Source organism: Pan troglodytes, chromosome X (genome assembly GCF_028858775.2).
Source record: "Pan troglodytes isolate AG18354 chromosome X, NHGRI_mPanTro3-v2.0_pri, whole genome shotgun sequence".
In the NCBI taxonomy this organism is placed as follows: Eukaryota; Metazoa; Chordata; class Mammalia; order Primates; family Hominidae; genus Pan; species Pan troglodytes.
In genome coordinates, this window is record NC_072421.2 from 151712427 (window position 1) to 151737167 (window position 24741).

Genomic DNA, 24741 nt, shown 5'->3' on the forward strand with positions numbered 1-24741 from the left:
AGAGAGTCATTTTCGTGAATGACAGAAATGACATGGGAAAGATGAGCCAGCTGGCGTGCCTGTGGCAGGCAGATGGGCTTACTAGATGTGGCTGCACACACTTGCTTCTAGAATGCCAGAGATGCACGCCGGGAAGCCATCTCAGGGACTCCCTGGGAGAATGAGGCTGGACGAGATGGCTCTAGATGGAGCTGGAGTCACGGCTGTCTGGGTGAAGCTGGAGGCACAGGTGGTGGCCAGGGAGAGGAGGCGCGGCAGTGTTGCAGGGGCAGAGGGGCCTAGGAAAGGGTCCTTGAGCCCACCTGTGGCTGTGCTCAGTTTCAGTTTTGAAATAGTCACAAGGCGAAAGTGACTCTAGGTTCCATCCAAAGAAGAACTGGAAGGCTGGGCGCAGTGGCTCATGCTTGTAATCCCAGCACTTGGTGAAACCCCATCTCTACTGAAAATAAAAAAATTAGCCAGGTGTGGTGGCACGCACCTGTATTCCAGCTACTCAGGACGCTGAGACAGGAGAATTGCTTGAACCCAGGAGGCAGAGGCTGCAGTGAGCCAAGATCACACCACTGCACTCCAGCCTGGCGACAGAGAGAGGCTTTGTCAAAAAAAAAAAAAAAAAAAGCCAGGGCGGTGGCTCACACCTGTAATCCCAGCATTTTGGGAGGCTGAGGCAGGTGGATCACCTGTGGTCAGGAGTTCGAGACCAGCCTGACCAATATGGTGAAACCCCATCTCTACTAAAAATACAAAACGTAGCCAGACATGTTGGCACATGACTGTAATCCCAGCTACTTGGGAGGCTGAGGCAGGAGAATTGCTTGAACCTGGGAGGTGGAGGCTGCGGTGAGCCAAGATGACCTAGTGCGCTCAAGCCTGGGCAACAGAGCGAGACTCTGTCTCAAAATAATAATAGTTAATTTTTTTAAAAAAAGAGCTGGGCTGTTGAGGTTAGACAGTGGTCCTAGGCAAGGCAGTGTGCATGGTAACAATCCCCTTCCTAGCTGAGAAAAGCTAAGCTGCCCAGTGCACATTAAGATTTCTCTTTCACATTTCTGGTGAGAAACTACATTCCCAGATACACCCTAAAGTACCCTGTAGCACCCTCAGCATGCTTTGAAGGTGTGTTAACTACTTGGAAGGGCTGGAGAAATGAAAAAGACCACTTTGGTATGCAGGCCAAACTCAGGCCACCAATGCTCAGCCATCGTGGACAGTAACTTGGAGTGATGCATCTGAAAAGTCAGCTGAGACTTTTCAGTTGACTAACCTGAGGTGTCACAGTGTGATCTCAAGGCAGACAGGCGTGCAAGAACACAATGTAAATGAGTTGTGAGGATGCAGCTCGGGACACCCCGTGGCAATAGGAATAATTGCTTCTTCAGAGCTAGAAGTGGGTGGAGGGCAGGTTCCTAATGGGGTTATGCTCCTGTTTTCATCGGGCTCTGGTTCTCTCAGGTGACAATGGTGCTTCCCAGATGGCCCTGGAGGATATAGCCATGTTCCGAACCATTCCCAAGTGCACGATCTTCTACCCAACTGATGCCGTCTCCACGGAGCATGCTGTTGCTCTGGCAGCCAATGCCAAGGTATTTTTAAGGGGACACTAGTTTCAGACAGAAAATGCTTCTGGACTCTACTAGTTTCATACTGATGATTGGACTTTTTTTTCTCAACATAAAAGTGATATTCATTATAGAAAATTTGGTGATAGAATTCTTTACAAAAAAAACAGGAGATTATGCACACAAACACATTTGCCTTGTAGAAGAGTCAAACAGTACAGGATACTGAACAAAACCTGACAGCCTGTCTCAGTCAGGGTTTAGCAGAAGAAACGGGGACCATTCTGGGTGTTGTAAACAGGAGAAGGTGTTTAACAAAGGGTGCTTAAGAAGCCGCAGGAGCAAGCTTCAGGCAGAGTCCCAGACTATAGTGTTAGTCCCCAGTGGCTGCAGCCAGAGGCGAAGAAGCTCCTGCTGTGTCCTGACATCCAGGAAGCTGGAGAGCGGGTGGTGGGATACCACTACAAACAAACCCGGGTTCCCTGGCCCTGGCTTGCCTTTGGAACAGCTTAGGGCGCCAAGAGTGTGTGGGACCTCATGCAAGGGCATCAGATGGACAGAATCAAATTCCTGTTCAGAACCTAGCTGCACGGGAGACAAGGCAGTGTGGTCTTGATCTTTCCAGCCTTTCCCACTAACGTTCAGCAGGTTCCCCTTGCCACCCTGGACCTCGCCCATGCGCCACACAGGTAACCCCTGGCACAGTCGGGATGGGGACTGTACGTTCCCTTTCCAAGCACTCATGGGCGTTTCTTTGATTTTTTTTTTTTATAAGTGGGCTCCCGCTTTACATATCATTAGGTACTTTTTTGTGTGTTTTTTGTTTTTTTTTTCTTTGGAGACAGAGTCTCACTCTGTCGCCCAGGCTGGAGTGCAGTGGCACGATCTCGGCTCACTGCAGCCTCCGCCTCCCAGATTCTCCTGCCTCAGCCTCCTGAGTAGCTGCGACCAGAGGTGCACTCCACCACGGCCGGCTAATTTTTGTATTTTTGGGGAGAGACAGGGTTTCGCCATGTTGGCCAGGCTAGTCTCAAAACTCCTGGCCTCAAGTGATCCACCCACCTTGGCCTCCCAAAGTGCAGGGATTATAGGCATGAGCCACCGCACCTGGCCAATTGTGTACTTTTAAAATTAGTTTATCTTGGAGATTGTTCTGTGATTTCACACGTTATAGGATTTCATTTCTAGAAAGGTCAAGAGAGGCGCAAAACAAGATTAGGTGATAGAAATTAGAGTAGAGGTTGCTTCGTAGTCGGGGGAGACTGACTGGAAGGAGGCACAAGGGAACTCTGCTGGCGGAAGCGCTGCTGGGCTTCGATGAGGGCTCCACGGCGGATGCAGCATTCAGGAAGGGCTGAACTTAGAATGTATGCATTTCACTGCAGCTGAGTTATGCCTCGGTGAAGACACTGAATAAAGATGGATCATAGCGTATGAATGAACAGTAGCGACGTTTCTTGCTATATTCGTTTATAATGCATCCATTAATATGTATGTAAATTAACAAATACTTTAGACATATACAAGTGTTCATTTATACTGGTAAATGTTTATGTGCTCAAATTGGTGATAAAAATGTATTTACATTTTATTGGGAAAGGGGCCAGTCGTCTTGTATTCAGATAGATGTTTATGGTCTTTCTAAGGATGAAGCATTACAAGTTATTGTGGCAAAAGTTAATGTTTTAACATTCTATTCGGGCTTTCTAGTCAATGTGAGTCAGTGCTCCTGCCGTGAGTTAATGTTCTGTCTGCACAGAACAAGTCAGTGAGTATTGGGGAATCTTCCAAGGGGATTGGTGTGATGGCATGGGGGAGCTTGTCCTTCAGGGCAGCCCCAAGGTCCTGCTGGGACCTGTCGTCCACTGGTTGTAGATGCTCACCCCTTTCTCCAAAGCCTGTGTTTTTAGTAGAAAGAGCTGTCCTGTTCACACCCCTCCTTCACTTCTTTCAACATCTGTTGTTGGAAATTCATTGTTTGCTTTTCTAAACCATGGCTCCATTTATGCCCTAGGGGATGTGCTTCATTCGGACCACCCGACCAGAAACTATGGTTATTTACACCCCACAAGAACGCTTTGAGATCGGACAGGCCAAGGTAAGGGCTTAAGCGCTCCTGTGTTATTCAGTATCATCTCCTGTAAAAAGAACACTTCTGAATCTATCACCAGGTATCTTCAGAGTTGAGACATCATCCTTTCTTTGCTCTCATTTTTTTAAAAAACAGTTGTGACCTTTACCTGCTTTTCCTTGGGAAGGAACATTCTATGAATTTCAACTTAGCCTGAACTTTTCTGCTTTCCAAATGGAGTCTTTTGTTGTTGTTGAGTTCAAAGATAGTAACATGAAGCCACTTGAGCGGTCGTGGCTATAATTTATCTTGGCCGCAAGCTAAACAAAACAGAAGCCAGCGCTTTGGGAGGCCAAGGCGGGAAGATTGCTTGAGGCCAGGAATTCCAGAGCAGCCTGGGCAACATAGCGAGATTCCCATCTTTACAAAAATTTGTTAAATTAGCCGGGTGTGGTGGCATGCACCTGTGGTCTCAGCTACTCAGGAGGCTGAGGAAGGAGGATAGAGGAGCGCAGGAATTCAAGGCAGCAGTGAGCTATGATGGATCGCACCACTGTACTCCAGCCTGGGTGACAGAGTAAGACCCTATCTCTAAAAACAAGACAAAAAATAATAGAAGTCACTTGAAATGAATAATCTGTTAGGTTCAGATTTTACAGATCTAAGGCCAGGAATAAAAGGGAACATGATCTCTGGTATTCTCACAAAAGCCCTGAGAAGTTCAGATTATCAGTCCTATCTGTAGATGAGGATTGGAGAAAGTAAGTGTCTTACTTAAGGGTTTACAGCTTGTGAGTACCAAGACCAGAATCCAGGCCTGAGTAGTGAGCCCAGTCTCCCCAGGCCTGCCCACCACGCTGACCATCCCCTGCTCAGCCTGCCTGTCAGGGCCATGCATGGAGAAAAGCAGAAACGTCTATGGAGAAAATAAGTGACTCTGCTCATCACCTAGGGAGTGGGGCTTGTAGACATTTTGGCATGCTTCCTTCCTGTCTTCGTTCTAGGCATACATATATATTTTACACAGTTGAGATCATACTGAATAGAAAGGTTTGCCCATAGCCACTCTTGAAAGAGCAGCAGGTAACATCCAGTTTGGTTGCTAAGGACTAGGCTGCTCCAGAATTCACAGTTGCAAGTGCTCAGAATGGCCAGAGTGCTGCCATAAAGCAGGTGTTTCCAGAACTGTCCACTGTGTGCCATAACGTAGCTGGAAAACGCCACCGAATGGAAAAGTTAGTGTTCACCTTTGGTGTTAACTACAGGTTCTGTTTCTATGGGGAGGGTCTCTTGACATTCACATGGTTTGCAGAGCTTGCTTATTTCTGTCGTCTCTTTTCTAATAATTTTCCTGTCCTGACAAAAGCAAGTAAATTTACTGATAGTAAAGGATGTGAGATAAATGTGTGTGATAACATGCATGGCATGGATCGTTAAAGGGCTGGGCTTTGAAAAGAGGACATGGATATGTGTGCATGCGTGTATATGTATTTTAAGAGGCCAGGACATCCTTAAAGAATGGGGTGGCTCAGAAACCCTTTCTGTACTATCAGCAATGGTTCTTAAGCTACAGGGAAACCTATACAGAGGGGAAGTGGAGAATAATTCCAGATGCCTCCGATGGGTAGCTTTGGAGGCAACAAACTATGAAAGAAGCCCAGGAACTCTTTTTTTTTTTTTTTTTTTTTTTTTTTTTTTAATTGATCATTCTTGGGTGTTTCTCGCAGAGGGGGATTTGGCAGGGTCACAGGACAATAGTGGAGGGAAGGTCAGCAGATAAACAAGTGAACAAAGGTCTCTGGTTTTCCTAGGCAGAGGGCCCTGCGGCCCTCCGCAGTGTCTGTGTCACTGGGTACTTGAGATTAAGGAGTGGTGATGACTCTTAACGAGCGTGCTGCCCTCAAGCATCTGTTCAACAAAGCACATCTTGCACCGCCCTTAATCCATTTAACCCTGAGTGGACACAGCACATGTTTCAGAGAGCACAGGGTTGGGGGTAAGGTCACAGATCAACAGGATCCCAAGGCAGAAGAATTTTTCTTAGTACAGAACAAAATGAAAAGTCTCCCATGTCTACTTCTTTCTACACAGACACGGCAACCATCCGATTTCTCAATCTTTTCCCCACCTTTCCCCCCTTTCCATTCCACAAAACCGCCATTGTCATCATGGCCCGTTCTCAATGAGCTGTTGGGTACACCTCCCAGACGGGGTGGTGGCCGGGCAGAGGGGCTCCTCACTTCCCAGTAGGGGCGGCCAGGCAGAGGCGCCCCTCACCTCCCGGACGGGGTGGCTGGCCGGGTGGGGGGCTGACCCCCCCACCTCCCTCCCGGACGGGGCGGCTGGCCTGGTGGGGGCTGACCCCCACCTCCTTCCCGGACAGGGTGGCTGCCGGGTGGAGACGCTCTTCACTCCCCAGACGGGGTGGCTGCCGGGCGGAGGGGCTCCTCACTTCTCAGACGGGGTGGCTGCCGGGCGGAGGGGCTCCTCACTTCTCAGACGGGGCGGTTGCCAGGCGGAGGGTCTCCTCACTTCTCAGACGGGGCGGCTGGGCAGAGACGCTCCTCACCTCCCAGACGGGGCGGCGGGGCAGAGGCGCTCCCCACATCTCAGACGATGGGCGGCCGGGCAGAGACGCTCCTCACTTCCTAGATGGGATGGCGGCCGGGCAGAGACGTTCCTCACTTTCCAGACGGGGCAGCCAGGCAGAGGGGCTCCTCACGTCCCAGACGATGGAAGCCCAGGAACTCTGTCTTTGCTTGCAGAATAGTACGTTGTTGAGAGCGAGGGCTTTGATGTTAGCCCCGCCTGGCTGTATGTCCCAGCCCTGCCCTGGGCCACTTCCTCCTGCTCTGAGATTTGCTTTCCTCAGCTGCAGAACGGTTGTGCCACTGAACAGATCTTACAGGGAGGCTGTGAGGGTTCTCAGAGCTCAGGCACACAAGATCTTAGCACTCAGCGTGTTGCCAATGCCCAGAATGTTCTCATTAACATGTTAGTCACTGGAGTCCAATCTTTGCATGCCATAGTGAGCTCTCAAACCAGACTCCTGATGGGTATGTGGCGTATCCATGCTCCAGGACAGCTGGAGCAGTGTAATTTCCTATCAAAAAGTATGTGTCCTGGCTTGTAAATGCATCTGATTTTTTTAGTAGTGAGTTATTAAGGAGTGAAATTGTTAGAATTGGGGGATAGCGGCATAGCAAAGTGCCTTCCACTTTGACATGCATTCTGTGCGTAGTAACCACGGCATTCTGTTTTGCTGGCACTATACCAGGTCCTCCGCCACTGTGTCAGTGACAAGGTCACAGTTATTGGAGCTGGAATTACTGTGTATGAAGCCTTAGCAGCTGCTGATGAGCTTTCGAAACAAGGTCAGTTGGTTGAGTGTGAGCATTGAAGTTCAAGCTGGGAAGAGGTAGGACTTCAGCTACCTCCTGTGCCCTGAGTGCTCTTTTTATTTTTATCCCTGCATGTTATTCTGAGTCTCTTTCTTGTACCAAGCTGGTTTTTGCTGTTCTGCAGATATTTTTATCCGTGTCATCGACCTGTTTACCATTAAACCTCTGGATGTCGCCACCATCATCTCCAGTGCAAAAGCCACAGAGGGCCGGATCATTACAGTGGAGGATCACTACCCGCAAGGTGTGTGTGGGCATTGAGAATGCTTTGGAAGGTTTTGGTGTTTTTGTTTCCTTGATTGGCCACATGGCATGCTCTCAGGCATCACCTATAGTCTACCTCTCACCCAGCATGGCTTTGTTATTTGGTGTTCACTAAGCGTGGGGCCATACTCATACACATCTGTGTGTCCCCAACAGAGTGCACAGTGCCCAGTCACCAGGGCGGGTCAGTGGCAACACAGAGGAGTGGCTATTGCAGGCAAGCGAGGTGTCATGAAAAGCATCGCAGTTTCTTTGGGTTTGGAATGATGAATAGTATGCCCCAGGCCAGGCGTGGTGGCTTACACCTGTCATCCCGGCACTTTGGGAGGCCGAGGCAGGTAGATCATCTACTTGAGGCCAGAAGCTCAAGACCAGCCTGGTCAACATGGTGAAACCCCATCTCTACTAAAAATACAAAAATTAGCTGGGTGTGGTGGTGCATGCCTGTAGTCCCAGCTACTTGGGAGGTTGAGGCAGGAGAATCACTTGAACCCAGGAGGTGGAGGTTGCAGTAAGCCAGGATCATACCATTGCACTCCAGCTTGGGAAACAGAGTGAGACTCTGCCTCAAAAAAAAAAAAAAAAAAAAAAAAAGTGTGCCCCGACGAAAGAAGCAGGTATAGCAGAGAACACAGCAAGTGCAGAAAACAGTGTGTCAGGGAGAATGGGCTGGGCAGTGTTTGCACCTGGAAAGGTTAGGTGGGACAGATGATGTGATACAAGGAGGAGCATTGAGTGTTCATGCGGCAGGGGCCCTCTGAGCCTGCACAAGCAGTGCCTGATCTCTCAAAGGACTCCTGGGACCCAGCACACAGTTGCTCTCACACCTGAGGTTGATGACAGGGAAAGGGTGCAGGGGGGGATCCACCAGGGCAGGAACCATGGGCCAGGTGGAGTTGAAAGAAGTCCTGCCCCAGCCTCCCCTTGGCCCCACAAGGGGCATACTGAGAAGTGCCTCCCACGCAGGCTGTGTTCCTGCCTAAGGGATGCCTGCTAGAGACTTGGCACCTCAAGTGTGTACTGGGGGCAGGTCCTGTTGGCACCCTCTGCCAGGCAGGTACCCAAATCCCTGGCTCCCAGCAGGAAAGCAGGTGCTCATGTCAACCACATTGTTCCTACAGACAGTCCAGGTGCATGACCGCCCTGTCTAGTGAGGAAAGTGTTAGAGTAGCAAGGGAACCTTCACGAGCCAAGAGCTAACCTTGCCAACCAACAGCCTCAAGCCAGCTAGTCACTTTTCTGCACTGTTAATTCGTTAGTTCTAACCATTTTCAGGTCCCCAACAGCTTTGAGAATCAGAGTGCCACAGACCCCCACACTCAGGCAGCCCTTAGTGTAGGTTGAGGCAGAGCAGTTTGGAAACTGGCAGTTTAGATTAAGAACTCCGCAGGCCCATCGGAGTGGCTGTTCACATGAATCAGATTTTCCCCTGGGAAGCTGCAGATTCAAAGGCCTCTATGTGGTGAGGCTTTAAGGCTGACGAGCTGCTTTCACAAAAGGGCCTAACATCCTTGTTTCCCCAGGTGGCATCGGGGAAGCTGTCCGTGCAGCCGTCTCCATGGATCCTGACATTCAGGTTCATTCGCTGGCAGTGTCGGTAGTGCCCCAGAGTGGGAAGTCCGAGGAATTGCTGGATATGTATAGAATTAGTGCCAGACATATCATAGTGGCCGTGAAATGCATGTTGCTGAACTAAAATAGCTGTTAGCTTTGGTCTTTTGGCCTCTTTACCCTGTGTTTATGTTTGTTCCAAAACCATCATTTAAATCTCTACTGTCATGTTTTGTTTCTTAAAAGCAAAGCCAGCTAACAGCTTCCTTCATCCCTAGTTCGGAAATTCAAGCTAACTACTTACCCTTTAAACTGTCACTGCATATGCAAGTACCGCTCTAATTTTTGGATCATTAAAGGGAGTTACACAACTTTTAAGTGAAAAAAATAGGTAACAAAACAACCACCTGATAGTAAGTTTTCTGATAAGACTGTAGATAAGTGGTAGAGGTAATCAATTCTTCCAAAGTGTTTCCTTCGTGAATAACTGGTAAAGGTAATAGTTTTTTCAATGTATTTCCTTCATGAGTAAAGAAAATGTGGATTGAAGTATAGCTTCCAGTAGCCTAGTTTCCAGAGCACGATAACACCATGACACCTACTGCTGTTCCCACTTTGGGATTCTGTGTGCTGCCATCCCACCTGCAGCTGCCCTGGAATTCCCTTCGCTGTTTGCCTTCATCTCCCTCCACGTTTGAGGCTGTCAGGCAGCAGCGAAAGCTTGTTAGGATGTGCTGTGCTGCTTGTGATGAGAGCCTCCACACTGTACTGTTCAAGTCAATGTTAATAAAGCATTTCAAAACCAGCTGCTTTATTCAGCACGTGCCTTCTGTGTGAATCAGTTTCTCAGTGGTCAGTTCCTAAATAAGGAAAGAGCTTTTATCCAAACCAGAAAGAGTGAGCCATGGCCCCCACCAGTAAACCTGGGAAAGAATAATGGGCTGCAGAGGAAGCACTCGCTAGAGGACAGCACCTGGCCTGAAAAGCTGTCCCTGAGCTGATGCCTTCCTGTCAGCTATAAGCACATAAAGTATGTGGCTAGAGGCCAGGCGTTGTGGCTCACGCTTGTAATCCCAGCACTTTGGGAGGCCAAGGCAGGTGGATCACCTGAGGTCAGGAGTTAAAGACCAGCCTGGACAACATGGTGAAACCCCCTCTCTACTAAAAAAGACAAAAATTAGCCAGACATGGTGGTGCACACTTACAATCCCAGCTACTCGGGAGGCTGAGGCAGGAGAATTGTTTGAACCCAGGAAGCGGAGGTTGCAGTGAGCCGAGATCCTGCCATTGTACGCCAGCCTAGGAGACAGAGCGAGACTCTACCTCCAAAAAAAAATTTAAGAAGTATGTATCTAGAATCAAAGTGTCAACCAGAAAAAGATGAACCTGAGCTTCAAAACTAGATTTAAAATTCTACTAGATGTGTCTGCTGTGTCACATTCCTGTTTTGGCTTTGGTTTTGTTTTGAGACAGGGTCTCACTATGTTGCCCAGGCTGGTCTCAAACTCCTGGCCTCAAGTGATCCTCACGCCTGGACCTTCCAAGGTGCTGGGGTTAGAATTACAGGCGTGAGCCACTATACCCAGCCCATTCCTTATTTTTATTGCCCAAATTAAGTGGTCAGAGATCTTTGGAGTCATGACCAGTGTGACTGAGGAATTGTTCTAGAATGTGCGGGATAGAGATGGAAGCACTGGCCTGGGGCTTGGAGTCCTCAGGACCTCCTCCTACTCCTGCCCTTGTAAGTCACTGAGCTGGTTTCCTGGAAAATGAGCATGATGATGGCTCTGCTTATTTCATAAGATTTCAAAATTTATTTTGTAAAAATAGTTTCTATAGGGTGATTGCAGAAAATTTAGAAAATGCAAAGAAGCAAAAATGTTTTACCTCACTTATCTCACTACTTCGAGGTAATCACAGCTTCTCACACTCCAGACAATTTTACTCATTTAAGGTATACAATTCAGTGGTTTTCATTCTTTTTATGGCCACATACTATTCTATTGTATGGAGATAACACATTTTATTCTTCCATTCAGTTGATGAATGTGGATTAGTTCCACTTTTGTCTCTTGTGAATAGCGTTCTGACAATTCACATATTTTGTGAAGATGTAGGTTTCACAAAATATGTGAAAGATTTTGTGTAGATGTAGATTTTCCCTTCTTACGGACGTGTATACTAGGAGTAGAATTGAATTGCTGTGTCGTAGGATAATTCTGTGTACCCTTTCAAGAGTGTGGTGGGGGGTGGGGTTAAATACCGTTTTGTGAGGAGTAGATGCAGTGACACTGAAGGTGGCTGTAAAGCATTACTTTAGAGGAAGGCATTCTAACAGACAAGCCACGCTTGCTTGTATTCAGGTGCAAAATGTCAGGTTTGGTGAGACCACAGGACACATAAGCGCACGGTGGCAACAAATGGAGCAACAGATTCCATGATTAAAATGTGCAATTTCTAAACACAGGAAAGAGCCCCCAAAGCCTCACTTCAGTCCCCTAGAAGGTTCTGGGCAGAAACAGTAGGGCAGATCAAAGTAATGAGAGCACAGGAGCCATGATCACCCAGCGAGGGGAGTGAGCCCTGTTGCCAGCTTGGCCTGGCTGTGGCTTCTGAGTAAATACGTGTGTTTGTTAACTGTTAAGAACCTGGTAATGAATACTCCCTGGAAGATGCCATGGACCCTGGCCTCGGGCCAGTCCTCTCGCCCTTGAGTCCTCCTAACATCTTATTGCTCTGATTACTTCCCATGGAGAAGCCAGCCAGCAGGGACTTGGGAACCATGTGTCCCAAAACCTGGCTTGAATCCCCAAATCTGCTTCTTGACTGTGGGGCCTTGGGTAGCTGTAGAAGGGGATGATGGTGCTGATGACGGGGACAGCATGTATCCCACAAAGCTGTGGTCAGGATGTTAGTGCCGTCTTTTCGAAACACCCATGCAGGCCCACCCTGCATACCTGGCAGCTTCCTACTCCCCAGCACCCCCAGCACGCCCTTGGCTGGCCAGCCCCATCGGCCCCTCAGCACGATCCTTCCCCGCCTTGCTGGGATTATGTTGGGGCTGGCAGCAACCAACCCGCCTGCCCGCTTCTGGGCCAGGCAGCCCTCTGCAACCCGAGCTGCTCCCCTGTCCCCGCTGTCCCACCGCCCTCCCTGGACACCTGCTACCCACCATCAAACACCGCCTCGTGCCGGCCCCGCGCACCCTCCCGCCCCGTCGGCCCCACGCTTCAGGCACTACCTGGAGGGCATGGCTCCTACCCGTGGGCACTCGCCTTCACCCTTGGAGCCCGGCCTTCCCCGGGCAGCCGGGAGAGGTTCTACCGCTTCACGAGGCCTCCTCGCCCTGCCAGGCCGAGGTCAGGGTTAGAGAAGCTGGGTCGTTAGATTCGGGAGAGCTGGAATGATCTGATGTGTCATTCCGTACTTGGGTGAGGAAGCTGAGCACGCAGAGTTACCGCTCAGGGCAGGACCTGGGCTGCACCTGGTATCAGGGCCCACGTGAGAGATACCCTCCCTCCCTAAGTGTGTACCTGACGCTAGTTCTGGGTCTAACGGCAACATTCTAGTTCTAGGTCTAGTTCCAGGTCTAGTTGTAGAGGGTCTCCTGGATGATACAAGTGAGTGTCCACTGGCAAGGCTTCTCCCCAGGTAAACTTGTGACAGAGTTCTCCAGCAAAGAAACACCAGTCCCCCAGACACGGGGGGTCGAGCCGCCGCCACTACCAAGGGAGGTGCAGAGGGACTGGGGGCTTCTCGAGTCTCAGCTTCAACCAAGGCCAACCAGATGGCCCCATTCCGGGTTTCAGGGTCCCATTCTTCCCACATCACTGCCCACAATTCACGTGTGAAATGTGGCGAGGCTGGAAATTCATCACTTTGGGAATCTGTAACTGGCACAATAAAATGTGTTTGATTGTCAGAACTGTCAGCCCTGCAAGTACAAGGAGTAAGGGAACTTTGAGGCCTTTCCTGGAAGCACCCTGGTTCTCTTACTGTGGCTTGAGCTGAGTGTTAGGGAGCCTGAGCCCATTGTGTCTTCATGGTACATAGTCAGGGCCACTAAGGATCATGCCATACCACAGCCCTCATAGCCATCCGTGACCACCATGACAGTCAGGTGCAGCAAGGACTTGAGCTCCCTGGTGCTTGTTTCAGTTGGCACATCATCCCAAGCAACTGAAGTGACAGCTAGATTAATTGTGAAGCCACTGCAGGCCATGGATGGCTCATGCCCCACTTCCCACTGGGAAAATGCTCAACCCTGCACTCCAGCCCAAAGGCAGGACCAGACCAATCGCCAGATTCCGCGTGCATAGGCCTTTTCTTCCAGAACCTTACCCAGGGCCAGTTCTGGATTAGTCAGGAACCGGTTAGGAGACAAAAATACATACCTAGTATCTCAAGAAAGGGAAGTGAAAGCGTGTTTACTTGGGGTTTGAGGGCTGAAAGTGCAAAAGGGATACTGAATTAACAGAGTTGGTGAAGGAAGAAGCTACAACCCCCAGAGCAGGGGGGCAAAAATAAAGATGTTGGGGTGACCAGGAGTCTAGTAGTGAGCCTGGGAGCATATAAGGCCTAGGGCTCTGGACCTCGAGGAGGGGCTGCTGCAGTGCGTCACAGAAGGAGGAAGCCACATCATCTGCTAAGAACGGGGCAGGAGGAAGTGTCTTTGGCATCATCTTCCAGGTCACTCATTCTGTGTTCAGGGGCATCAATTTGCTGTTGAGTCCATCGGATGAGATTTTCATTGCAATGACTAGGCTTGTGTACGTGCTGCTTTTCAAATCTCCCTGGATTTCTAACTCTTCTCTTTTGTATCTCTTTCTTTCTACCCTTAGGTGGTTGTGTCAGAGAGACTATTAGAGATCTGAGGAGTCAGTAGCTTTACATCACAATAATGCAAACATCTATGAGAACTGCTCTGTGATCTGCTGAGAATTCTAAGCTGGTCAGTCTGTGCTTGCAGAGTTCAGCCGATTAGGCCCGAGAGGAGAACAGCGGTTCTCATTTTACCCTCCTCTGTTTTTCGCGTGATGACCCGAGGCCTGGGAGATACTGAGCCAGACCTGCCTCCAACTCCTTCCTTCCACATGCATCACACTCCACACACCACACACCACACACCACGGGGAATCTCCAAAGGGCAGGAGTGGGAGGGAGTGCAGCAAAGCCGAGAAAGGGCTCAGGCTCTGGAGCCCAACTTCATGAGTCACATTTCCCTCCTGTTTTTGTCTGAAAATGGGGGTAACACTGGCACCAACATCCTAGGGCTGCTGTGAGGAGGGGGTGGATGCTCCCAGCCATTGCTGACAATGATGTGATTGGGGATCTTTGAGGATTCCACCCCGGAACCCTGACAGGTCCAGCCTTACTCTTTGACCTGCCCACTGACTCTATTCTCCATGACGGTGGCCAGTGCTGTCATCGTGAGGCTGTGGGCCCCACTTCAGCTTTACCTCCAAAAGTCCTGTGGCAGAATCCTGGGGTGACGTGTCCCCTCTAGGGAAGGTAGGTTGTCTCTGCCAGGATCCCAGCAGTATGACCGCACTAAGGAGGCAAGGTGATCTATCAGCCAGGGCTCACAGAGACCTGAGCCTTTTCCCCGTGCCTGTGGGCAGGCAGGCCGTGCTGGAGGGTGCTCAGGGCACCTGCTGGGAGGCAGGCAGATTCCTTCTCACCTGCTCACGCAGACCCAGGCTGACATGGACCTGCTATCCCTGAGCTCCCTGTGCTGAGGCAGGGCTCACCCCATCTTTCCTTTATCCCGGAAGTAACCCTGCAAAAACACTGGGTTGAGCTGAGGGGTTCCATTCGGCACACTCACCTGAAGGCACAAGGCCTCCTGTCCCAGAGGCCATCAAGACCAAGTGCAGCAAGCTGCTTCTGCACGGCCCCAGCGTCAGGTCCTGCTTAGGCCTGTTTTTTTGGTTGTTTCTATTTTTTTCTCTGTATTTAGAGATGGGGTCTCACCTCGTTGCCCAGGCTGGTCTCCAGTGATCCTCCTGCCTCAGCCTCCAAAAATTCTTGGATTACAGGTGTGATCCACCGAGTCCCGACCCCTCTGTGTTTTCATTTGCTCTTTGTTTCCACCCAGGGACGGCCCTCACTCACCTGTGGCCCAGGTATGCTTGAAATGACACAACTACAAGTTGTATCATTGCTCCTTTCCTTGCCTTCTCCCAAACTCCACTAAGGATGCATGGAGGACAGGCGATGGGGTCTAACAGGTGCGATGCTCATCCCAGCCTAGTTAGCACTGGTTCATGTAACCTAGACCACAGGCCATAGCTGGACAGGGGTGGCGGGGCGACCTGCCCAGCTTGGGTCAATCAGGAATTTGTAACGGGCACTCAGAAATCTCACCTACAGCAGGGTGAGGTAGCTCACGCCTGTAATCCCAAGACTTTGGGAGGCCAAGGTGGGCAGATCACGAGGTCAGGAGTTGGAGACCAGCCTGGCCAACAGGGTGAAACCACGTCTCTACTAAAAATATTAAAAAATTAGCTGGGCATGGTGGCGCATGCCTGTAATCTCAGCTACTCGGGAGGCTGAGGCAGGAGAATCTGGCTTGAACCTGGGAGGTGGAGGTTTGAGTGAGCCAAGATCACACCACTGCACTCCAGCCTGGGACCACAGAGCAAGACTCATCTGTCTCAGAAAAAAAAGAAAAAAGAAATTGCACCTACAGTCTCCTCACTCTCTAGTGGGCGTTAAAATGAACTTTCTGTAGCCAGTTTGGGCAGACGGAGGATACAGCCTAATCCTGGGTGCCCTAGTAGGTCGTGCAGGCTGTTCTCTGCACAAGGACATCTTCCTGGGGAGCGAGAGGGCGGAAATCCCTCCCGTGTCCTCGCCTCCAGCCGAGCACCTGCCCCGAGAGCAGAGTGCCTCTTGCTGATCCGCACATAAGCCTGCAGGGGTGGGTGGGGGCCCTGGAGCCCAGACAGGCACCAAGGAATCTTGCAGCCCTACAAGGTGAGGACGGGGGAACTGTTGGAGTTCCACCTGTTGGCTCCTCTCCCTCCTGACCTTCCCACGGGAATCCTTCCAACCGTTGGCTCAAAGAAATTGAAGTGGGTTTCTCCATTGCTACCCTCGCCATCTAGGACTCCACTGTCTTTTTTTTTTTCTGAGATGGAGTTTCGCTCTTATTGCCCAGGCTGGAGTGCAATGGCACGATCTTGGCCCACCGCAACCTCTGCCTCCCGGGTTCGAGCGATTCTCCTGCCTCAGCCTCCCGAGTAGCTGGGATCACAGGCATGTGCCACCATGCCTGGCTTATTTTGTATTTTTAGTAGAGACAGGGTTTCTCCATGTGGGTCAGGCTGGTCTCAAACTCCTGACCTCAGGTGATCTGCCCGCCTCAGCCTCCCAATGTGCTGGAATTACAGGTGTGAGCCACCACGCCCAGCTTTTTTTTTTTTTTTAATTGAGACAGGGTCTTGCTCTGTTGCCCAGACTGGAATGCAGTGGCATGATCAACACTCACTGCAGCCTCGAACTCCTGGGCTCCAGAGATGCTCCTGCCTCAGCCTCCCAATCGGCTGGGACTACAGGCACACGTCACCATGCCTGGATAACTTTTTTTTTCTTTTGTAGAGATGGGGCCTTATTAGGTTGCCCAGACTGGTCTTGAACTGCTGGAGCCAAGTGATCCTCCTGCCTTAACCCTAACCCAAAGTGCGGGGATTACAGGCAGGAGCCAACGTGCTTGGCCAGACTCCATGGTCTCTTACCTGGACCAGGACGATGGCCCCACCCAGGCCCTCAGAACTGTGGGATGAGGTGTTTGCTTCTGGCTCACCCACGAGAAAGAAACTCCCGGAAGGAAGGGACCGTGTCTGGAGCGCTCCAACTCCAGGCCCCAGACTGCAGGTATCCCTTGCCAACAGAGCTGAGGCCAGCAGGGGAAACCATTCCTGCCGCCTGGACTAAGAATGAGATCCTCTTGAAAAAAGCAATGCTGAGAAGTGGGCTCTTCCCATCACGCCACCAGAGTCCCAGGAAGCCAGGGATGTGGGTGTCTAATGGTCCGGGACAAGATGATGGGAAACTTCACATGGAGAAGAAAATGCCCAAGAATGACTGAAACTGTCTGCAAGGTCCTGCTGAGGGAGCTGGCAGGTGCACCAGGTATGGCGAGATGCAAAGCAAGGAGCCCACTGCATTGTTCCCTGGAAGGACAAGTGCAGAGGAGACCACAGATGCCTGCGCATTTAGCGGGAGTATGGCAGTGCCATCATGGGGGAAAGGCTGTGTGACAAATGGTATGGAGGAGACTGACTGTCCCTTAGAAAATGGGAAAGGAGCCAGGCGCGGTGGCTCACGCCTGTCATCCCAGCACTTTGGGAGGCCGAGGCGGGGGGATTACTTGAGGTCAGGAGTTCAAGACCAGCCTGGCCAACATGGTGAAACCCCGTCTCTACTAAAAATGCAAAAACTAGCTGGGCGTCGTGGCTCACGCCTGTAATCCCAGCTACTCGGTAGGCTGAGGTGGGAGAATTGCTTAAACCCAGGAGGTGAATGTTGCAGTGAGCCGAGATTGTGCCACTGCACTCCAGCCTGGGTGACAGAGTGAGACTCTTTCAAAAAAAAAAAAAAAAAGAAAAGAAAAGAACAAACATAAGAAAATGAAGCATCAGTGTTCTTGAACCCAGCAATCCTACCCCTTGATACGTCAGCAAGAGCAATTCTCCCTTCTCGCTAAGGCCACATTCCGTGCCATGGCCTTCGTGGCATGGTTTGTGGCACACCAGGAGCTGAAGCCCTGGGGTTGCATCACTCAGGGTGGGAATGATCAAATGTGTTGCATCCAAGCTCTGAAATCCTCTGCAGGAGCACAGGAGTCAACTGTATGTCTCCAGGGCCACAGACAAAGAGCTGAGAAACCCTGTTGAATGACGGAAGCAGTCAGCAGAATAGGAATGCAGCACAGGGACAGTTACGGTGGGCAAAACCATACACACAAAAAGTCCACAGGTGCAGGGCAGTGGCTCACGCCTGTCATCCAAGCACTTTGGGAGGCCGAGACGGGCAGATCGCTTGAAGCCAGAAATAGGAGACCAACCTGGGCAACAGGGTGAGACCTCGTCTCTACAAAAAAATAAAATTAGCTGGCGTGGTGGCACATGCCTGTAGTCCTAGTTACTCCAGAAGCTGAGGTGGGAGGATCACTTGAGTCTGGGACATCAAGGCTGCCGTGAGCTATGATCACACCACTGCACTCCAGCCTGGGTGACAAAGCGAGGCCCTGTCTCAGAAAACTAAAATACAATTGAACAAACACATTCCAAATGACACCACATTTTAAATGACCCCTTTGGGAGGGAGGGGAACAGGACTAGGAAACAGGGAAGAAGGAAAAAGCGAAAAGCTACAGTTCTCCCATCTAATTTTCAGCTACCTAAAAAGCTGTTAGCCCAAAAGGTGCTGGTGAGGCTGTGGTGTAAACGCTGAGGGTACAATGCGAGGGACGGACAGTATCAAAGGTAGGGTCTTTTGGGGAGGCAATTCCCTAGTGTCTCTTACAATTTTAAATGCAGGCCACACAAGGTGGGACACATCTGTAAAACCAGCACTTTGAGAGGCCAAGGAGGGAGGACTTGAGCCCAGGGGTTCAAGACCAGCCTGGGCAACACAGTGAGACCCTGTCTGTACAAAAAGAAGTTTTCTAAAAAAAGCCAGGGATGGTGGCACACACTTGTGGTCCCAGCAGCTCAGGAGGCTGAAATAGGAAGATCACTTGAGCCCAGGAGGTTGAGGCGGTGGTGAGCTGTGATCGAGCCACTCCACTCCAGCCTGAGCGAGAGACTGAGATCCTGTCTCAAAAAAAAAAAAAAAATTTTTTTTTAATGTACATATATCTCGACCCAGCAATTCCACTTACAGGTAATTATTCTAGAGAGAGATGGATGCACGTTCAAGGCTGTGTTCATAGTAAATGCAAGGTAGAAATAATAATGCTTTAAAAGTACATCAAATGGAGGCCCGGTGCAGTGGCACATGCCTGTAATCCCAGCTACTCGGGAGGCTGAGGCAGGAGAATCACTTGAGCCCAGGAGGTGGAGGTTGTGGTGAGCTGAGATCACGCCATTGCACTCCAGCCTGGGCAACATGAGTGAAACTCTCTGTCTCAAAAAAAGAAAAAAAAAAGTTTAAAGTACATCAGGCCGGGCGCGGTGGCTCATGCCTGTAATCCCAGCACTTTGGGAGGCCGAGGCTGGTGCATCACTGAGGTCAGGAATTTGAGACCAGCCTGACCAACCCAGGTGAGAGGTGAGAGGATCCCTTCGGCCTGGGAGGCAAAGGTTGCAATGAGCCGAGATGGTGCCACTGCACTCAGCCTGGGCGACAACAGTGAGATTCTATCTCAAAAACAAAAAAGTTGAAATTATAAAAAAGCTAAAACAAACAAAACAAAATCACTACAAAACGTGTAGCATAACGGTTTTTTTTGTTTTTGTTTTTGAGACGGAGTCTCACTGTGTCACCCAGGCTGGAGTGCAGTGGTGCCATCTCGGCTTGCTGCAACCTTCACCTCCCGGGTTCAAGCGATTCTTCTGCCTCAGCCTCCCGAGTAGCTGGGACTACAGGCACACGCCACCACGCCCAGCTAATTTTTGTATTTTTAGTAGAAACGAGGTTTCACCATATTAGCCAGGCTGGTCTCGAACTCCTGACCTCGTGATCCACGCGCCTCAGCCTCCCAAAGTGCTGGGATTACAGGCGCGAGCCACCGCGTCCGGCCGCATAATGGGTCTTAACTTGGTTAATTATGTGGGTGATTGCACAGAAAAATAGTATAAATAACTTTATGCTTTTTTATACATGGGATAACTTACTTCAAGTTGTTTCAAAAACTTTTTTTTTTTTTTTTTTTTTTTTTTTTGAGACAGAATCTTGCTCTATCACCCAGGCTGGAGTGCCGTGGTGCGATCTCGGCTCAGTGCAACCTCTGCCTCCTGGGTTCAAGCGATTCTCCTGCCTCAGCCTCCTGAGTAGTTGGGATTATAGGCGAGGGCGCCACCACGCCCGGCTAATTTTGTATTTTTATTAGAGACAGAGTTTCACTATGTTGGTCAGGCTGGTCTCAAACTCCTGACCTCAAACGATCCACCCGCCTCGGCCTCCCAAAGTGCTGGGATCACAGGCGTGAGCCACCGCGCCCGGCCTCAAACACCTCTCAATGATTCGCTTGAGTATGTGTAAAGTGATGCACAGGCCACCCTGAAGACCTTGGTGGTTTCTATTGAAACTACACATCAAGCCGGGCGCGGCGGCCGGTGCCCGGTGCCCAGAATCCCAGCACTTTGTGAGGCTGGGGTGGATCACCTGAGCCCAGGAATCCCAGACCAACCTGGGCGAAAAAGCGAGACCCCATCTCTACAAAAAGTAAAAAATTAGCCGGACATGGTGGTGGCGTGCGCCTGTAGTCCCAGCTACACGGAAGGCTGAGGCTGGAGGTTGAAGCCCTCGCTGGGGTGGAGAGGTCAAGGCTGTAGTGAGCCCTCATCGCGCCACTGCACTCCAGACTGGGCGCAGAGTGAGACCCCGACTCAAAAAGAAAGAAAAGGAAAGAAAGAAGGAAAGAAAGGAAGAAAGAAAGAGAATTACAAATAAAGCTACACATCCACTTCTACACTTCTGCGTGGACTCGAGCGTTCAAGATGGGCGTGGCAACCCGATGACAGGAAACCCTACACGGGCGTGCTCCCAGCAGGCTCCTCCGTGAGGGCCACCAGCCACGGGAAACCACGACCTTGTCCCTCACCAGCAAAAGCTCAGCCTGCGGCTCCGCGAGCGTGGACCGTTCCGTGGCCATGAGCGGGAAGAACCACGGGCCCCCGCCAAGGGCTGGGATGGATCTCGCGGGCGGGAGGCGGAGGGTACTCGGCCCACCCCAGCGGAGGACACCGCGTGGGTCCGCTGAGATAACGCTCCGCGGTGATGGACTCCACGACTCCCGGAGCAGAGCCCTGGCTGCGCTGCACCGCGGGAGGGAGGGGCTGCGTCTACTGCGGGGCCACGAGAGGGAGGGGCCGGGGCCGGGGCGGGACAGGAACCCGCGCAAGCGCGGAAATGCCCACGGCCGCGCCCTCCCGCGCGCACCGCGGCGACACCCGGGCCGCCCTCGGAAGGCACGGACGTCGCGCCGCGCTCCCGGGGCGCTTCACTTGCGCCCACGGCCGACGCCCCGGCAGCGGCGGGCAGGTGCCACGACCTCTGGACGTTTCTCGCCCCTTCTCGGGAATGGAACGCTTAGAGAAGCGCAGGTCCACACCCAAAACACAAGGCGGCACTGTTGCATGTGCACCGGCGACTCTGCGGCCAGCGCCCTGGGTCTCGCCCCGGGAACGCCTAGGAGCCTGAGAGCGCCGCGCCACACCCGGCAGGGCCGCAGCGGCGCGCACGCGACGGGGTGTCGTCCACTGGGCAGCAGGAGCGTCAGTCAAGGGCGAGGGGCGGGAATTCCGTGCAATCTGAGCATGGTCATTGGCGAGGACAGGCGAAGAGGAGGACGGATAGGGGGGGCTGGGCGGGGCTTCCCGTGGGCGCCTGGAGCTTACGAGGAGCGACCGAAGCGGAGGCGGGGAGCGAGGCAGCTGTGGGCCCCGGCGGGCGGAGACTAGGGCTGTCCCTCCACGCCCCGCCCCCGCCTCGGCACCGCCTTCCGCGCCTGCGAGTCCTGGGCCGGCCCTGCGGGGCATGCGCCGAGTCCCCTTCCTTTGCAGACCGGTGGTCACTGTCTTCCCCCGGGGACGAGGCGGACAGGCGTCCCCTGAGATCAGGGCCCGGGAAGCCCCGTGAGCCGCTCTCGCCTCGGCGCCGTCGAGGGGCCGCCCCGCCCTTCCCACTCCACTGTGCTGCGAAAGTGCCTCGGGGCGCGTCTGGGGGGTCGTGGGGAAGCAGGGCCGCGCCCACCCGGCAGCGTCCAGGGAGAGGTGGGCAGAGCGGGGCGGGCGGCCGTCTTGGGGCAAGTGGCGTCTGGAGGTGTCTGTGCACCATTCCGCGGTGGCGCGCGGTGGGGTAACAAAGTCTTCCCCGTCCCTTGACAGCGGTGGCCGCCGGGGAGGGAATCCTGCTCTGCTGCGGGCGGTCGTGGGCTGGGGCGCTTCCTGGCCTGACTGTCTCCTGGGGGAGGTAGGAAAGGCGAGCCCCGCAGAGAAGGCGGTGGCTTCCCTCGACGTGGGTGCCAACAGGAGCCATCCCTCCAGCCGGTCTTCCCGCGGGAGGGTGCCTGGGAACACCCGCAGGGCTGGTTCCAGCACCCATGGGACCGCTGGGTCCAGCCCAGTGTTTCCGGGGAAGCCCCGCCTTACCCGCCAACCTTCCCGCACCGGGAGGGTTCCCAGCTGCTGGTGATGCTGCTCAGGCGACTCCCCGCAGCGCCACCACCCACCCCCCCCGGGAGCCGGCCGCTGGGTTTGGCCCGTCCGCCCTGGTTCCTCTTTGCTGGGCTCTGAGGCCCGGCGGGACTTCTCCGCGGCGGCTCTGGCGACCCAGCATCTCTTTGCCCTGGGGTCAGACGGGCTCCCAAGGAATTGCATCCCGGTGGAGAAGACGCTTCCTTCCCTCTCCCTTCCTCTCCTCCGCCCCCTTTTGCTCTCTTGTCCTTGCACTTTGCCTTGTCCGTGTGTCCGGCTCTGTGTGTGTGTGACTGACGCGAGCCCTTAGTCACCTCTTTCTACTATTTTCTCCCCTCGTTATCACTTGTCTCTTGACTGTGTGGTTTGCGGGTTGTGCTTGGTCACAGAGGGGATTTTAGTTTTCGTGTCATCAGAATCTCCAGGCTTTCCTGATGGCTTCTGGGGGTTCTTGTCGGTTTGTTTCCTTCTGGCTCACGCCGTGTCTTGCCCCCTGGACGCTGGGCACCGGTTCCGACTACTGGGTAACAGACGACTTCACGTTTCGGTCCTTCCCCACCTAGCACTCGTCTCACCCCCCCAGCACTCGTGTCACCCCCCCAGGGTTCTGAGGGACAGGCTCTGGGAGGGCTCTCGGGGAGCCAGGACTGTGGCTCAGGGTCCCTCTCAGGCTGCGGTCAGGTGTCCACTGGGGCCCAGCCATCCTATCTGACTGGGTGGGGAGCCCTCGTGATGACTCTCCCTCTGGAGGCTGTGGCAGGAGGCCTCAGTTCCTCCCCACCGGGCCTCCTCCCCAGGGCTGCTGGGCTTCCCCCGGACCTGCAATCCAGTCGAACCAGCAGGAGAGGGCGCCCCAGACCCGGCCACAGTCTCTTCATGGCCTGGTCTCCTAAGTGACTCGCCTCGCCTCCGCTGTGGTTTTTATTGGTCTCACAGGTCCACCCTGGCACGTGCTGGAGAGGGCGCCACGCTCAGGGTGGAGGCTGTTCCTGAGTGCTGCGAGTCAGAAGCACCCTTGCACGTGTAGACCTGCGTCGGCTGCTGGAGATCCCGAGCGGGCCGCCTCAGGAACATGTCCTTGGTGTCAGCGGGAGCAGCAGGCCACCTCCTGGGGCTGACACTGGCCGGGGCCTGCATTTCTGAGGGCGGGGCGTGCTTTGACATCCTGAAAGGGTTGCAAAACCCATCACAGAGAACCCCAAGAAGGGAGACTCTGCCACCGAGACCCCGTGTGCCCCGCAGGGTCTGCGCCGTGTGCTCTCTGGCTCTTCATGGAAGCCTTTCCCAGCCCTGGTCGGGGAGCCCCGGTCCAACATCCCCAGGAGCCGGTGGGAAGCCCGTTCTGGTCTGCATGGCATGAGTGCCCCACGCCAGCCTGGGTGGCAGGATGTGCCCCCCACCTCCAATGCCCCCCTCCCAGGGGCTCATTCCTGCCCCTGTCCCCTCTCTGCCCCAGGTGGGGCGACCTCTCTCTGCAGACAGGGGAGGCCTCTCCTCCCCGCATGCAGCCCTGAAGGGGAGGGGCCGGGGCAGGGAGGGGGTGTGCCGCGTCGTCATGGTGAAGGCAGAGCAGCTCCTTTTTTCCGTGATGTGTCAGGTTGCCGGATACTGGGCTCCGGTCCCTGGCCTGGAGGGTGGGATGTGGAGGGCCAGGTGGGTCCTGGAAGGAGCTTTCCACTGGGGCCCCAGGAAGACCTTGGCGTCTCGTTTCCCTGGAGACGTGCCCCATCCTTCCCACTGGGACTGGCAAGTGACTTGCTGATGACGCTCTCCGTGGCTCTGAGTTTGTCACAGAGGTTCCGTGGGCGGTGAGTGCTTTTCCTGTTGGCCCGCGCCGCCTCTGGGCAATGCGGGGGCCCTTGGTGACAGCTCCTGGCCCCTTCCAAAGCCGCCTGGCCCTTCTTGAACCCGACGAGAGCAGGTTGCCGGGCCTTCCCTGAGGAATGTGTTCCTGGCAAGTGGGGACAGCCCCTCCCCCAGGGTGTCGGGTGCAGGGTCCTGGGGTGCTTCAGGACACGGTCAGGCCCACCGGCCCCCCACACTCCTGGGCCACCTGCCTGCTGGCTGTCCTCTGTGACCCTCTCTCCCCTGAGCCGAGGTGCCGGCCCGATCCCGCGGGAAGAACAGCGAGGAGGGCCGGCTCTCCCTGCTATGGGGGCCTCGGGGGCCTGGACGGGGACTGTGTCCTCCCTCCCCGGGCTGCCCGGCGCCCTCGCTCAGGGAGTGCTCTCCTAGCGACCTGTTCGGCAGATGGGCACAGCCACGGCAGCAGCCAGACCCTGTCCCGGCCCATGCACCCACCTGGACGGATCGGCGCCCTCCTGGACTTACTGGCTCCATTGAGGGTCCCAAAGGAGCTGCCCCAGAGCACCCTAGGGGCGTCCGGACCCCTCGGCCCGCAGCAGCTACCAGCAGCCCAGGCAGGACCCAGGGGCTTCCGGGCACAGAGGCGCCGCTCCCTGGCTCGTGAGCCCAGGGCCTCTCCAGCCGTCCCCTGTTGGGGGCCTCCACTCCTGCTCTGGATCAAG

At 53.4% G+C, this 24741-nt stretch overlaps 1 protein-coding gene across 2 annotated transcripts in view; it reads left to right on the forward strand.

Moving 5' to 3' along the window:
* Window positions 1-14896, forward strand: part of TKTL1 (transketolase like 1) — a 40785-nt gene extending 25889 nt beyond the window's left edge. The window contains exons 9-13 of one of the 2 annotated variants that reach the window (XM_024352962.3): window positions 1453-1583; window positions 3574-3657; window positions 6908-7004; window positions 7156-7275; window positions 13688-14896. In XM_024352962.3, the coding sequence (XP_024208730.3) occupies window positions 1453-1583; window positions 3574-3657; window positions 6908-7004; window positions 7156-7275; window positions 13688-13731 (476 nt within the window). In that variant the 3' untranslated portion in view covers window positions 13732-14896. 2 annotated transcript variants of the gene reach the window in all.
* The last annotated feature ends 9845 nt before the right edge of the window (window positions 14897-24741 follow it).